This window comes from Pelophylax lessonae (assembly GCF_965119305.1).
Source record: "Pelophylax lessonae genome assembly, chromosome: 2".
NCBI classification, from domain to species: Eukaryota; Metazoa; Chordata; class Amphibia; order Anura; family Ranidae; genus Pelophylax; species Pelophylax lessonae.
The window spans coordinates 669,635,029-669,652,564 of NC_138769.1; the positions used below are offsets into that span (position 1 = coordinate 669,635,029).

Below are 17,536 nucleotides of genomic sequence, written 5' to 3' on the forward strand. Positions count from 1 at the left end.
GTCTGCAATGTATCCTCAGAGTTCACAGCTAAAGCACAAAAAGTGGTTCAAGTCATTCTGCCAGCTGCTCGGCTGCCTATGCGCCCCCTTTCCAGAGCTCATCTCCTCTGTTTTTATGTAAGATATTAAAAAAACAGAGGGCTGCTGAGTCACTGCTGGGAGGGGGAGCAGGAGGAACTGAGCTGCCAAGGCACTACTAAGAGGGAGCAGAGTGAGCTAAGCTGCTGACAGAACAACCACTGCAGTGCAGGGAACATTGGGGATAAATTATTCTACGATGCCTGCCACTACAGATTTCAGTAAGGGTTTGTTTTGAAGCCAATGTACAGCTTGATAAATCAAGCCCGCCTCTGTAAGCTACAGAACACATCCGCTTTTCCATAGTTACAGTACAGTGAGTGAGCATTCCCCTTTATGGTAGGAAGTTGGTTACTGGCAGGATCACTAGGTTAAAATAATAGAAAAAATACCTGAAAAAAGGAAAACGAATGCAGCCGCCAAATCGAAAAACTGAAAAGCTGCAATCTTAGGTTTAGATACACTTTACCTACTTCAATATAGGGCACTTTTACCCCCTTCCTGCCCAGGCCAGTTTTCAGCTTTTAGTGCTGCCTCACTTTGAATGACAATTTTGTGGTCATGCAACACTGTACCCAAACTAAATTTTTGTTCATTTTGTTCACATAAATAGATCTTTCTTTTGGTGGTATATAATCACCACTGGGTTTTTTTTTTCTTGCTAACCCCTTCAATACCGAGTCATTGTAAAATGACGTCGGCAACATTCCTTTATCGATCCGGGCCGCCGTCATATGACATCGGCCCGTTCTAGCTGCCAGTGCGCGCCCCCGGGGGCGCGCAGCGGCGCGATCAGGGATGAGGCTCGTCCCTCGGACATAGCCCATCCCTGATCAAGGTAAACAGCCAGTAGAAATTGGCTGTTTACCACGTGATCGGCTGTGTCAATCACAGCCGATCACATGAGTGGCTCCAGCGCGAGCCGCTCGTTCCATCCTTAATGCGCGCCCCCCGGGGGCGCGCAGCGCGGCGATCGGGGACGAGGCTCGTCCCTCGGACAGAGCCTATCCCCGATCTAGGTAAAGAGCGAATGAAATTGGCTCTTTACCACGCGACCGGCTGTGTCCAATCACAGCCGGTCACAAATGTCATCAGAGAACACGGTAACTAGCTGTCACCGTGTTCTCCTCCTCACACACTGATCCTGTGTGAGGAGGAGATTGTGGTAGCAGCTAGTTACCAAGTACAGTGCACCCCAACCACACTGATTGCCCCCCCCCCAATAAAAAGCACCTGTCACTAGCCCACCAAAGTACCCGAGTACCTGTCACCAGCCCATCAGGTACTCTGATGACAGGTACTCGGGTACTCTGATGGGCTGATGACAGGTACTCTGATGGGCTGATGACAGGTACTCTGATGGGCTGGTGACAGGTACTCTGATGGGCTGATGATGGGTACTCGGGTACTCTGATGACAGGTACTCGGGTACTCTGATGACAGGTACTCGGGTACTCTGATGACAGGTACTCGGGTACTCTGATGACAGGTACTCTGATGACAGGTACTCTGGTACTTTGAGTACCCGTCATCGGAGTACCCGAGTACCTGTCACCTACCCATCAGAGTACCCGAGTACATGTCACCTACCCATCAGAGTACCCGAGTACATGTCACCTACCCATCAGAGTACCTGACACCTGAAGTACCCGAGTACTTGCCACCTGCTCATCAGTACCCATCACTACTCATCAGTACTCATCAGTACCCATCAGTATCTATCACCTATCAGTATCAATACTGATCATCCGTACCCATCAGTACAATATCAGTATCACCTATCAGTACTACTCATCAGTACCTATCACCTGCCTGTCACCTGCCCATAAGAGTACCCGAGTACCTGTCACCTGCCTATCGGAGTACTCGAGTACCTTCCACTTGCTCATCAGTACCAGAGTACCTGTCACCTGCCCAGCAAAGTACCCGAGTACCTGTCACCCTTCATACAGCCACCATGTCTAAGTCCAAAAAGGTTTATATACGTCCTCCGTTTAAACCTAAATACCGGTGTTATGGCAGCAGATAGCTGCCATAACCCTGGTATTTTTTTAAACAAAGGACGGTTGGCTTTCCGATAAGGGTGGTCCCAGCGGCGGATTCGCCGCGGGATCACCCTTCCGTGGTGGCGGAAGAGGTGCCCCCCCCCCCTCCCGCCGCATTCTGGTCCTTTTCCCTGCTTACCGGACCCGCCGGCAGCAGGGAAAACGATCCCGTCCCAGATCCTCAAAGACAGGATGTCGAGTGAGGGCAAGCTTGCCCTCACTCGACTCTATGGTCTTGGAGGACCGGAGCTACGGCAAACGTTGTTGCCTAGCAACCAGTTTAAAGGTCCCTTTTTTTTTTTTCATTTTATTTAATTTTTCTATCTTTTAGTGTACTTGTGAGATCTGAGGACTTTTTGACCCCAGATCTCACAAAAAAGAGGTCCTGTCGTGCCTTTTTCTATTACAAGTAATGTTTCTTGTAATAGAAATAAAAATGATCAATTTTTTTTTAAAAAAAAAAACAGTGTAACGGTCTTCCATATTTGGTGGACCTGCCCTAAGGTCCGCCGCTTCTGGATACGAGTATACAACTTTATTTACTCGCTCACGGGTGTCAGCTTGGTCAAATCCCCTATGCAGGCATTGTTAGGCAAGCCGATAGAACACACCCCTAAATTTACGAAGAGGTTGGTCACCTTTATATTCACGGCGGCCAAGATCGCCATAGCTCGTTCATGGCGGTCCCCGGTGATATTGTTTGAGTTGCTTAAAGCAAAACTGACATGGATTATGGTGAATGAGCGCATGGTGGCCATCCTCCAAGATAAGCTACCCCTATTTGAAAAGATATGGGATCCCTGGATCAGATATCTGGCGGGAACTAGATGATTTACAGATGTTCCCTGAAAGGCTCACAATTGGGGGACAATCGTGACAACAGCACTCCCCCGTATCCGACCTGGACGCCAATCAATCCTTCCCCCTACCTTTCCTCTTCATTTTCTTTTCCACCTTTCTCTGTTTTCTTCTCTTTCCTAAGTTGTTTTTTTTTTTTTTTTTGTGTTCCCTCTTTCCCTATGGGGTTCGGACACCTGACGGAGTTAACCCCCCGGGGACTTCTTTGGGGTTTTTTTTTTTCCCGCACACCGCTTCCTGTGGCACCGCTGTTCCCGATGGTGGGGCGGTGGGTTGGGGCCCGGGTGTTCGCCTCTCCCCTGCCTTGGCGCAGTGTGTTCCCTTTATGGGCCCCTTGGGGGGGGGGGGTGGCCCTGGGCCTGCCTTGGGCCGCCTCGGTGCGGGGCATGGTGGGTGGCGGGTTGCGGGTGTGGGCTATGTTTTTTTTTTATTGTGGGTTCCCCGAGGGGCTGCGTCCCCGAATCCCTTACCCATGCTGTAATGTTGCACTTTTTGACAGTCAATTACCTGTTGCCTTCTGTTATGATATTGACTTGCACTTGAAACCTAATAAAAACCTATTGAATACTAAAAAAAAAAAAAACAGTGTAAAAATAAAAAATAATAAATAAAATGAATAGTAAAAAAAAAAAAAAAAAAAAAATTAAAGTGCCCTGTCCCCGCGAGCTCGCGCGCAGAAGCGAACGCATACGGAAACCCCACCCACATATGTAAACAGTGTTCAAACTACACATGTGAGGTATCGTCGCGATAGTTAGAGCAAGAGCAATAATTTGAGCCCTAGAGCTCCTCTGTAACTCAAATATAGCAACCTGTAGAAATTTTTAAAATGTCGACTATGGGGAGATTTTTAAGTACCAAAGTTTGTCACCATTCCGTGAGAGTGCGCAATTTTGAAGCATGACATGTTGGGTATCTATTTACTCGGCGTAACATTATCTTTCACATTATGGAAAACAATTGGGATAACTTTACTGGTTTCTTATTTTTTAATTCAAAAAAGTTAATTTTTTCCCAAAAAATTGCGTTTGGAAGAACGCTGCGCAAATACGGTGTGATAAAAAATATTGCAATAATCTCCATTTTATTCTCTAGGGTCTCTGCTAAAAAAAAATATATAATGTTTTGGGGTTCTAAGTAGTTTTCTTGCAAAAACAACTGATTTTAGCTTGTAAACACCAAATGTCAAAAATAGGCCTAGGCAAGTGGCTAGGATGCATGATGATGCTCCTTGGATGTTGGGCCCCTCTATATGGCTAGGCTGTGAAAAAGTCTCACACATGTGGTATCACCATACTCAGAAGGAGTAGCAGAATGAATTTTGGGGTGTCATTTTTGCTGTGTACATGCTATGTGTTAGAAATAGCTTATAAATTGACAACGTTTTGGAAAAAAAAAGAAAAAAAAATTTTTTTCTTCATATTCCCAAGAATTGTGGGAAAAAATTATAACTTCAAAAAACTCACCATGCCTCTTACTAAATACCTTGGACTGTCTACTTTACAAAAAGGGGTCATTTGGGGGGTATTTGTACTGTCCTGACATTTCAGGGCCTCAAGAAAGGAGATAGGCCATCAGTACATCTGGTGTGATCAATTTTCAGTAATTGGTACCATAGCTTCTAGACTCAATAACTTTCACACAGACTAAATAATATACACTAATTTGGGTTAATTTTACCAGAGATATGTAGCAGTATAAATTTTGGCCCAAATGTACGAAGAAAAATTAATGTTTTGCAAAATTTTATAATAGAAACTAAAAAAAAAGTGTTTTTTTTTGCTTATATCACAAAAAAAAAAAAACCCCAGTTGTGATCAAATACCACCAAAAGAAAGCTCTATTTGTGTGAAAAAAATGATAAAAATTTTGTTTGGTTACAGTGTAGCATGACTGAGCAATTGTCATTCAAAGTGTGAGAGTGCTGAAAGCTGAAAATTGGTCTGGGCAGGAAGGGGGTCTAACTGCTCTGTATGGAAGCAGCTAAATAAACTAAAAAAAACTGAAAATTTTGAAGAAAATTGGATTTTTGTCTTCCTTTAAAAACCTTTTCTCTGATGTTCATTGACGGACACAGCTCCAGAATCCTCTTGACCATTGGGTTATGCTGCCCCCTACAGAAGTAGGACACTAGGTAGGAAAAAGCTTTACCATGCCAATGGAGCAGTCCGGGGGGTATAGTCCCACTTCCTGTGATAGGCATTCAGTTTAGTTGCAAGCAGTGTCAGAAGAAATATAACCCAACTCAATAGAGGGGTGGTTGCTGTGTCCGTCAATGAACATCAGAGAAAAGGATTTTACGGTAAAACAAAAATCCAATTTTCTCTTTTGTTCATTGACAGACATAGCTCCAGAATCTTCTTGACCATTGGGATGCCCCAAAGCTGTGTTAAACATGAAGGGTGGGAATAAAACACAGCAGACAAAATTCCCAAAAGGCTAAACCTAGCCAACCAGATAACATGGAGCTCAACTAGGAACAACTGGAGCTCACCTGAAAACAATACACCCTCACAGAGGACCAGGTGCTCTCAAACAACGGTCTGCAAAACCTTGCAGCCAAAAGCAGCATCCGCAGATGCCAGTATATCCACTGTATAGAATTTTGTTAAAGTGTGTACAGACAACCAGGTGGCTACCTTGCCAACCTGCACCACTTACGCCTGATGGCAAAAGCCCCAGGAGGCACTAAGCGCCCATGTAGAATGCGCCTCAACATGGAAAGGAGGCACCTGACCCTTGAGTGAATAGAACTGCACTACCATCTGTCTGATACATCGCAGCAGACGTGGCCAACCCCTTGCAACGTCCATCCAGACAAAATGGGAATCTGATTTATTAAATGACTCTGTTGCCGCCAAGTACACCCTGATCACCTGAACCACATCCAGGGAATGCAGGGCAATCTCCTTAGGAGGTTGGAGGGCAACACAATGTCTTCATTGAGATGGAAACCAGAAACAATCTTATGAAGGAATAACTGACATAGGCGAAGCACCACTTTATCTTTGTGAACCACCAAATAAGGTGAACAACAAGACGAAGCAGCCAGCTCTGAAACTCTGCTTGCAAAAGTAATCGCCACCAAGTAGGCGACCTTCTGGGACAATGCAAGAAGAGGAATGTTGCAAATATTTTCGAAAGGCAGTTTCTGAAGAACCGACAGTACCAAACCGAGATCCCACAAAGGCAACAGTGACCACACAGGTGGAGCCAAGTGGCGAACCCTCTGAACAAAGGTGCAAACCAAGGAATGCATAGCCAAAGGACATTGAAAGAAAAAAAATCACCAAGGCCGAAACCTAGTCCTTGATGGTACCCAAGGCCAGGCGCCTTGTCCCACACTTCTCTGAAGGAATGCCAAAATCCACCGAAAATGAACGGGGAGAAACCCCCAGAGACTCACACAAAGCAATGTACGACTTCCAGACGCAATGGTAAATCTTCCTAGAGGTAGATTTTCTAGCTTTTAACAGTGTGGGAATCACCCAGACCACCCCCTATCCTTCAGCACCTGTCTTTCAACAGCCAAGCCGTTAAAGCCAGCGTCTGTAAAGCAGGATGGAAGATCAGCCCTGGGGCCAATAGGTCTTCTCTGAGAGGGAGTCGCCAAAGGACATCAGCAACCAGCCAAATTAAATCCCCGTACCAAGACTGATGAGGCCAGTCTGGGGCCAATAGGGTGACCGGAATTAATTCTGCCTCGATCCTCCGCAGAAGTCTCGGCAGAAATTTCAGAGGGGGAAAGGTGTATATCAGATGGTACTGGACCCAATAAGCCACCAGTGTGTCTGTGGCGTCGGCTAGAGGATCCCGAGACCTTGCCACGAATATCTCTAATTTCCTGTTGAGGCGAGAGGTCAACAGGTCCACCTCAGGAGTTCCCCATCGGAGGCACAGCTGATTAAATACCTCCGGATGAAATGACCATTCTTCCTGGTCCAAGGCTTGTCGACTTAGGTAATATGCTTGCCAATTTTCCACCCCTGGAATATGTACAGCGGAGAGAGTTGGAACAAAACATTCCACCCACCTTAGAATGTCAGCTACTTCCCGAGCCACTAGTACACTTTTTGTGCCCTCTTGGTTACTGACATATGCCACGGTCTTGGCATTGTCCGATTGAATCCGTACCGGACACCCTTGAAGACGAACCGTCCAATGGGCCAGACAAAGTCTGATCGTCTGAAGTTTCAGCACATTGATCAGAAGTCTGGACTCCACCTGAGTTCAAACCCCCTGAGCACATTCCGTGCCCAAGACACCTCGCCACCAGGACAGGCTGGCATCCGTGGTGACCACTGTCCTATACAGGGGAAGAGCCAGAGAACTAAGCCATCAGATCAGGGACCCACTCGTTCCCCCGGCTCAGTAGAATCAGATTGTCTAGAGACTGTGGATTCTTGTCCCACTTGCCAAGAATCTTGCTCTCTGCAGAGGTCTCATGTGGAACTGTGCAAACGGAACTGCCTCAAAGGGTAGACACCATCAGGCCCAGCATCCTCATGCAAGTCCTGAAAGACGACCGACTGCTGGACAACAGATGTTGAATGGCATCCAGCAGCCTATGGAACTTGTCCAGCGGAATAAAAACCCTGGCTGAGGCCGAGTCCAGAGTCAAACCCAGATAATCCAACTTGGTGGATGGAACCAGAGCAGACTTATGGAAATTTAATGTCCAACCAAACTGCTGCAGAGTCCGCACAGTGATGTCCAGATCATCCTTTAGAGCAGTCAGAGTCTCCGCTCGCAGAAGAAGATCGTCCAGGTACCCTAATACTGCAATCTCCCACTGTCGCAACAAAGCTAACACTGGGGCCAACACTTTTGTGAACACCCAAGGAGCTGAGGGGAGACCAAAGGGTAACGCCACAAATTGATAATGCTTCTCGCCTACGGCAAGGCGGAGGAAGTGCTGATGTCTGACATATATATCGGTATATGGAGGTAAGTGTCCTTGATATCGATAGAGGCCAGAAGATCCCCTTGATCAAGGGATGCCTTCCTTCCTGGGAACGGTAAACAGGTTGAATAAAAAACCCCAAAATGTTCCGGGTTTGGAACCGGTACAATCACCCTTTGTAGTAGCAAAGAGGCCCGAAGAGACCATGCAGGCGGTCTGGGAACAAAACGCAGGCTGATAAAAAAAAAAACCTCTCTGGAGGCTAAGACTGAAACTCGGTCTTGTAGCTGGACCAAATCAACTCCTGGACCCAGCTGTCTTGAATCAGAGAGGTCCCCGGGTCCAGAAAAAAATGAAGACGTCCTCCACCCCAGATATGGGTGAGTGCACCCCTTCAGGCAGAAGAGGGCTTGTCTGCAGGTCTGGAAGGACCTGCTCTCGGCTTACTAGGCCATGGCCTCTTGGAACCTCCGGAGACAGCACTAAAGGATAAGGATCCTTTTTCTTGAGACCCTGAGGGAAGAAAAAGAAGCTTATGAGCTGAGAAAAAAGGGCCACGTCTGCGATGAGACTCCTTGCCCCTGGAAGCCTGTGGGAGGAGAGTACTCTTCCCTCCTGTGACTCCCTTAAGGCCTGTACACACGATAATAAAATCTGAAGGGAAAATTTGTCCGACGAGTGATCTGCCGATTTTCAGATTGTTAGTATGGTGCTTTCGACAGCCGTCTCCGACTTTTCGGCTGAAAAAATCCTTATGTGCAGGCTATAAAATTTTTGTCGTCCGTAATACAACCTCCGATTTTTGTCTCATTAGTACAGATTTAGACGGAAAAAAAAATCTTAAGAGCAAGATTAGGCATGTTTAGAGATGAAAGAACACATACAAAGCAATCCAACACATGACATCACTTCTGAAGTAGAATTCTGTCGTACGGGAAAATTCGTATGAAAATAACCTCTTCACTTTCCACATCAGACTAGCATGCCACAAAAAACGGACTCGGCCTCAGCCAGGGTTTTTATTCCGCTGGACAAGTTGGGACCGTCCACTTTTAGGAACCACCACACCACGCGTTTAGGGCAACCCCACTGATTTGCGACAATTTTGTCAAAATAGGCGGGAAAAGGAAAAACCTTTGCCGCTTTTGAGGAATTTTGGGTACCGAAGGTGACTGGCACCTCCGACGCAGCTGCATCCTCCATTTTTAAAGTTTCCCGCACTGATACAATCCGTGCATCCACCAGCGCTTTTTTATGCGCGGCTGTAGTGGAAGAGGAATCATCCTCATTATCAGAGCACTCGGGGTGCGTGTATGCAGAGCCGAATAGCCCAATGGTCAACAAGGTTCTGAAGCTGTGTCCATCAATGAACGAAAGAGAAAGTACAATTTTCTTTGTTTGCAAATAAGTTTCATGAATTTAGGCCAAAATGTCTCCTGCTACATCTCCCTGGTGAAAATAACCCAAATCAGTGTATATTATTTATTTTTATTCTTGAGGCCCAAATCTGTCAGGACAGTACAGATATCCTCCAAATGACCCATTTTAGAAAAGTAAACAGTGCAAGGCATTTAAATAAGAGGCATGGCCAGTTTTTTTAAGTTTTATGAAAAATTAAGAATTTTTTTTTTTTAGTCACCATGGCATCATTTAACCACTTAAGCCCCGGAAGATTTTACCCCCATTCCGACCAGGGGGTATTTTGCGATTCGGCACTGCGTGACTTTAACGGACAATTGCGCGGTCGTGCGACGCTGTACCTAAACGAATTTGGCGTCCTTTTTTTCCCACAAACAGAGCTTTCTTTTGGTGGTATTTGATCACCTGTGCGATTTTTTGATCACGCGCTATAAACAAAAAAAGAGCGTCAATTTTGCAAAAATAGCAATATTTTTCACATTTTTTTATATGAAATTCCCCAAAAAAAAAATTTAAAAATCAAAATTTTTTTACTTTTTCGGCCAATTTGTTTTATGCTACCTATGTTTGGTAAAAAAAATCGCAAAAAGCGTATTTTGATTGGTTTGCGCAAAAGTTATCGCGTTTACTAACAAAGGGAAAGATTTCTGTCATTTTTGTTGTTTTTTTTTTTAACGTGTAATGGCGGCGATCTGCGATTTTTTTTGCGGTACTGCGACATTGGGGCGGACAGATCGGACCCTTGACTGACATTTTTGACACTTTTGGGGTTACCAGTGACATTTCTACAGTAATCAGTGCTATATATATGCACCGTTACTGTAAAAATACACTGGTAGTGAAGGGGTTAACTTTATTTGGGAGGGAGGGGCTGTGTGTATCCCTAGGGCGTGCTTTCTACTGTGATTGGCTGGGGCTTGAGCTGTATGGACACTGATCAACGGATCTACATACTAGATCCGAGTGATCAGTATCCTAACAGCAAGGAGAATGACAGGTGGCTTGTTTACACAAGCTGCCTGACATTCTCCCTCTCCCCCGCCGATCGCCGAGTGACCGGCGGACATCGGGTCCGCCGGTCACACGCGCAGGGGGGTCCGTGACCACGTGGGAGCGGGGGCGCGCGCTCGCTCCCTAGACCCTCACAAGCTAGTGACGTAGCCCTACGTCACTTTGCCTGTGAGGGGCTGACTGCCGACGTAGATCGGCGTTAGGCAGTCGGCAAGTGGTTAACAGGTGTGGTGGTTATCAGGGACAATAACTGGTGACAGTATGAAAAAAATGTAATTTTTTTTTTTTTTAATTTATCCTTTTTTTTATTATGATTATTATACTTTTTTTATGATTTTTTTTTTTTTTTTACGTTTTTTTTTTTTATTAACACATTTTGACCAGAGAAATAGGACGTCCACCCAGATCGACGAGAGGCTGGCCCTGGCGTCCTTTGCCCATAGGCCGGGCAGGAACCGGTTAACCGCTTGCCGACCAGCCACCGCAGCAGGTCGGCTCTTCCCCGCGAAATGACGACCTGTACGTCACTTCGCGGGACTGCTAGCAGGGGAGCGTGCCCATTCGCCACAGTGGAAGCTAATCAGTGGATGTGGCGGCCGCGATTGCCACCAGGCATCGGCGATCGCTACCCATGGAGACAGAACGACAGTCTGTCGTTGTAAACACGGCAGACCGCTGTTCTGTCAGTTATGAACAGTGAGATCTGGTGTTTCTCTTATTTAGGAACACAGGTCTCTGTGTTTATGCAGCAAGCCCCCCCCCCCCCCCACAGTTAGAAAGCACCCCCAATACCAGTGCATATTTTTAGCACTGATTACTGTAGCAATGTCACTGGTCCCCCCAAAAGTGTCAAAAATGTCAGTTAGGTGTCCGATCTGTCAGCCACAATGTCACAGTCCCGCTAAAAATCACTAATCGCCGCCATTTCTAGTAAGATAAATAAATAAAAATGACAAATCTTTCCCTAATCCTTATACACTTATTGGGATTTTTTTACCAAAAATATGTAGCAGAATACAAATTGGCCTAAAATGATGAAAACATTTGATTTTTAGAATTTCTTTTTATTGGGAATGTTATATAGCAGAAAGTAATAAAAATATATTTTATTTTCAGAATTGTCGCTCTTTTTTTTTATTTATAGTGCAAAAAATAAAAACTGCAGAGGTGATCAAATACCACCAAAAGAAAGCTCTATTTGTGGGAAAAAAAAGGACATCAATTTTATTAGGGTACAGTGTTGCACAACCGTGCAATTGTCAGTTAAAGTAACGCAGTGCCGTATCGCAAAAAATGGCCTGGTCATTAAGGGGGTAAAACCTTCCGGTCCAGAAGTGGTTGAAGAAGAATCCAATATATTCAAATAGTATCAAAATGCAGTTTTTAAACAATACAAGTACCAAACATTACAAACAGGAATGAGTAAATCTAGAGTATATGTTGTAAAGTTGGTCACATGCCCTACAATCATTTAATTCAATTAGTTTTCCTTCTATTTTGACTGTCAGATGTTTTTTTTAACCAATGTACCAAAACTAAATGCAGAAATGACTGACCTTGAGGCTCTCTGACAACCTGACGAGCGCTGTTGGTTAGGACTCCATCTGACCACTCTCGTGTGTCCATGTCTATGTGGCCCAACAGTTGGTGTCTAGGCATTGCTTTAGGGTTCATGGTATACTGCTTTACAACTTTCCCAGTTTTGCCAAGTGCTCCTCTTAACATGCGCCATAGGGTGGACTTGCCTGCACCACTGGGCCCAACAACGACCACACCCATTCTTTGGCGTAGCTGTTCATAGAGTTCCAGTGCTTTTTTAATCTAGACCAGGAAGAAAAAGCAATAAAGAAGATCTCCAGTGTGAATAGCATAATATTGTTTAAAAAGAAGCAGTTGAAATGAATAAATATAATCAATAACCACACTTTTCTTGCAATGTAAAAAGAAAATAAGGTGAACACATTGGAGGAGATTTACTCAAACTGGTGCACACAGAACCTGGTGCAGCTGTGCATAGTAACCAATCAGCATCTAGATTTAAGCCTATGTTCACATTGGTCCGATTTGACATGCAATTTGACATATCAAATCGCATGTCAAATCGGAGCCAATTGAGGGCCATAGTACAATCCAAATCGATGCGACACCAACTATGCGGTGCAGGAACCCGCACAGATGTCTGTGTATTCGTCCCCAAAGTCGGACTGAAAATGGCGGTTTAAAAACAATTTCAAACCTTGCTTCAGTGGGAACCTAGGCTTCTTGTCAAAGCTTAGTTGAACAAGCTGAACCTAGAAGCTGATTAGTTAGAGTGCACAGCTGCACCAGATTCTGTGTGTACAAGTTTTAGTAAATCTCCCCTCTATGAATCTGTAACAACTTCCTCCTCTACAGAAGTTGAGGATGCAATAATTTAGGCAGAATGTTTGTACACAGATTAAAGCAAACCTGTGCCCATGCAGGGCAAACCAACATGTGCTTTAATATTCGCTCCCTAAAAGCACATATTTAGCGTTATTTTGTTGCCCTGCTGCTTCATTCCACTGCCTGGAATCTAGAATAGGAGGCCCAGTGTAAGCTCCTTGACCTTACAACTAAGTCACTCTACAAAAGACTCTCTCCCCGCCCCCATGTAACAATGATGAGCCATTCAGCATCAGATGAGCATCAGTACTGTCACTTGAGAAAGAAGGAAGTCAGCTACATGCTGCTCCATACCCAGAAGCACTGGGTATTTTGCTTACTCTTAACCACTTAATGAGGTGGCAGATGTGCCACTTCAAGTTTAAAGAAAAGTTTAGCATGTGCTGCTGGGGAGGGCAACATCAGAGAAAATCTGTTCCTTTCCCCTGCATAAGCAAACAACAGGTTTGCTTTAAGAACTAGTTACAGACAAAAGACCAGGGGAAATTGTAAATGAAACAATTTGGGCTAATATTAGCAGTGATGTACCACAAGGACTGGTGTTTGGCTTAGTTATTTACAATGTATTCATTAATGATTTAGACAAAAAATGGAGGGTCCCCCTAGGGTGTGGGACTTTAACGGCAAGCACACTTCCACAGATGTATAAAAGTAAAAATATTTTTATTATTAACAACAAGTTTAAAATAGGTCTCAATGAATCTGAGATATTACATAAATGATACAGAGAACACAAATAATGTGGTAACACAAATGATCTATATATGGTTGAAAGAAATAATGGTGCATATACTCAAAGGTATATGTTGGTTTCTTGAAGGAAATCCTCCCACCCGACGCGTTTCAGGCACGCAGGCCTTTCTTCAGGGGTCTGGGAAGTGGGGAGGTTTTTTGATTTCCTGCATAACATGGTAGATATTGTATAAATTAATTGCATAACAAATTATGTCAGTTTCAGTATATTTCAAGTATTAGATGTTATACCTGTAGAAGAAATCTGGATATAAAAGTTTCATACCTGTAGGTTGCTTGGAATGTGACAAGAGAGTCACTACTGGTAAAAGTAAGAGAAAAGAGGGGTTCCGCTGTGCTTAGTGCCGAAGTATGCACCCCTAGGTCCCTGAGGGTGTGGATCTTCACCAATGTGGCCCCAGCGAGGATGCCTGAAAGGAGGCTGCACGTGTCTCTGTGTAAACGTATATGTAGGAGAATCGAATTATTTGAAGATGTATTAAAAGGGATGACTAAACTGCTCTTAGGATAGGTGTGGAAGTAAGAGGAGAGATACCTTGTAATAAAAGTGTTGACACTTCTGGTTAAGAGGATGTACTTGTTGTGTTGAAGGTCACGGAGTAGGAAAAAAAACTTGTCATTTCAGGAATCTGATAAGGAAACCGACACTTGAAAAATTCTTGCTATTGAAACATCACCAGGTAACTTACCAGCTGGATCTATTTTAATTTAATTTATTTCCACTCTTTTACCCCTTATCTGCCCACTATGTGTAACATATATGCCATATCTCTGGTTCCCAGATGCGCCTCTCAAACCTAGAGAAGAGAACCAAAACATGGATTAACTCATTCTATTTAGGGACAATACTCAGCTAATTTCTGAGAATCAGCAATACGACTCCTGGTCAGGAAATCCTTACGCAACAAATAAATTAAGGTATGAGTATTAAACACTCTCCCTGGTAGAATACTGTACGAGCCAACCCCAATATATAACAGGATACACATATATGTATATATAATATATATTTTTCAGTTGACTCTACCAACCTACAACACCCCCTACTCCGTGACCTTCAACACAACAAGTACATCCTCTTAACCAGAAGTGTCAACACTTTTATTACAAGGTATCTCTCCTCTTACTTCCACACCTATCCTAAGAGCAGTTTAGTCATCCCTTTTAATACATCTTCAAATAATTTGATTCTCCTACATATACGTTTACACAGAGACACGTGCAGCCTCCTTTCAGGCATCCTCGCTGGGGCCACATTGGTGAAGATCCACACCCTCAGGGACCTAGGGGTGCATACTTCGGCACTAAGCACAGCGGAACCCCTCTTTTCTCTTACTTTTACCAGTAGTGACTCTCTTGTCACATTCCAAGCAACCTACAGGTATGAAACTTTTATATCCAGATTTCTTCTACAGGTATAACATCTAATACTTGAAATATACTGAAACTGACATAATTTGTTATGCAATTAATTTATACAATATCTACCATGTTATGCAGGAAATCAAAAAACCTCCCCACTTCCCAGACCCCTGAAGAAAGGCCTGCGTGCCTGAAACGCGTCGGGTGGGAGGATTTCCTTCAAGAAACCAACATATACCTTTGAGTATATGCACCATTATTTCTTTCAACCATATATAGATCATTTGTGTTACCACATTATTTGTGTTCTCTGTATCATTTATGTAATATCTCAGATTCATTGAGACCTATTTTAAACTTGTTGTTAATAATAAAAATATTTTTACTTTTATACATCTGTGGAAGTGTGCTTGCCGTTAAAGTCCCACACCCTAGGGGGACCCTCCATTTTTTGTCTATTCAGTCCAGGGATGTTGGCAAACCACTTCCAAGTTTTCACATAGCTGGGGTATATCTCTTTGAATCATTAATGATTTAGGGAATTAAATAAAATAGCATTCCTGTATTTACGGTACCCTTTTCTTGGGAGTCCATTGAGGGACACAGGAATTCCTAAATTCTTAAGTTATATTTCCACATACAGGATTGGATGCTTGTAAAAACAAACAGTAGGGCAGCCTTGAGAAACCCAGTACAAAGAACATGATCCTAAACACTGATAGGTGGGACACAGTGGCGGCTGGTTCATAGGGGGCGCAGGGGCGCCGCCCCCCAGTCTGTGCCAAAGAAAAAAAAAAGAGATAAAAAAAATTAACATTTGCAGCCCACTAGGGGCGCCGGACCTACTACGGTCTATGGGGGGGGGGGGTTTTCACCCCACGTGTGCCAGGCAGAGGATCCGATTAGCGGCCTTCTGAGGGTCATGGGGGCGCAGAGCAATGCACCCCGACACTCCCCACTGTAGTGCTGTCCTGGCTGTGATTGGTCCAGACTCCAGCCTGGACCAATCATACAGGAGGACATCCCGGGTGACGTCGCGTGGGGGCGGTGCGTGCGTCAGTCACTCACCGTCCCGGCGTCACGTCATCACCTTCCCGCCCGCCGTCAGACGGACTCAGAGAGGAGGAGCAGCGGGCCAGCGTGCGTGATCGAGGAGGAAGAGGAGGAGAAGAGGTCGCTCGTCTCGTCTCCAGAGTAGTCCCGGCCGCCAGCATCAGCAGGTCGCCAGGTACCAGGCAGTGTGAGTCGACTCAGTACGGTCGATGTGACGGAGGTAAGTGAAGTGATGCCTCAGACTCAGTGCCTCCCTCCTCTCTCTCCTGTGTGCGGGCAGCGGGACTGCGGACTCGTGTCCATCGGGGGGTGGGGAACTTGGCAGACTCAGTCAGAGTCTGTCTGACTGAGTCTGACCAGACCAGCCCGGCAGCCAGGACACCTCTTCTTCCTCCGAGTCCTCTCTCTCCAAGCCAGGAGCAGCCAGCCAGTCAGTCTCCTGGAGGATAGATGCCAGCCACCAGAACCGTGATGTGTTGGGAGGATTGGGAACCATCTTATACCAGGCCGCTGTGTGCCATTTACTATTAATAAATATATAGTGCCAGGCCAGCAGCCTGCTTAGCAGTGAGTGTACACAATATAAGACAGTGCAGGCCAGGCCAATTACATTGTACATCAGGTAAAGTGCTATGCTAACTTAGCATAGCACTTTACCTGTGTACAATGTAATTGGCCTGGCCTGCACTGTCTTATATTGTGTACACTGCTAAGCAGGCTGCTGGCCTGGCTGGCACTATATATTTATTAATAGTAAATGGCACACAGCGGCCTGGTATAAGATGGTTCCCAACTTGGGAACCATCTTATTCCAGGCCGCTGTGTGCCATTTACTATTAATAAATATATAGTGCCAGGCCAGCAGCCTGCTTAGCAGTGTACGCAATATAAGACAGTGCAGGCCAGGCCGATTACACTGTACACAGGTAACGTGCTATGCTATACCATCACCTGTGCCATGTCTATACCATCACCTGTGCCATGCCTTTACCATCTCCTGTACCATGACCTGTGACATGCCTGTACCATGACCTGTGACATGCCTGTACCATGACCTGTGACATGCCTGTACCATGACCTGTGACATGCCTATGCCATCATCTGTGCCATGCCTGTACCATGACCTCAAACTCACGCAATTTTTTGCCGCGAAGCAATACCTCTTACATTTTTCTTTTTGCGCCCCCCCAAAAATTTTGAGCACCAGCCGCCACTGGTGGGACATGTGTCCCTCAAAGGACTCCAAAAAATAGATTTTGCGGTGAGTACAAGAATTATGTTTTCCTATCCATTGAGGGACATATGAAGTCTTAAAACGTTGGGACATCCAAAAGCAGTCCAACTTTGGGGGGGGGAGGAGTAAACACAGCCAAAAACAGCTAACAAGCCCAACATGAACAAGGAACCATCTTCAGCTCAATGAGCTTGCCTAAAAGGATCTTTTGCCTGAAGCTGGCTTTAGATGAAGCAGAACATCCACCTGGTAAAATCTAGAGAAGGTGTGGACAGCAGACCAGGTGGTGGCCTTATAAACCTGGAAAACTGAGGCCTGATGCCCAAATCGTCCAAGAAGTGCTCACCGTCTAGTGAAGTGAGCTAACTGGAAAGAGGGAACCTAATCTGTATGACC

General features: G+C 45.0%; 1 protein-coding gene across 1 annotated transcript in view; it reads right to left on the minus strand.

Moving 5' to 3' along the window:
• DYNC2H1 (dynein cytoplasmic 2 heavy chain 1) overlaps nucleotides 1-17,536 on the minus strand; it is an 807,725-nt gene that overhangs the window by 620,020 nt on the left and 170,169 nt on the right. The window contains exon 37 of the mRNA XM_082246437.1: nucleotides 11,871-12,135. Within this exon, the coding sequence (XP_082102563.1) occupies nucleotides 11,871-12,135 (265 nt within the window). The remainder of the gene's footprint in view (nucleotides 1-11,870; nucleotides 12,136-17,536) is intronic.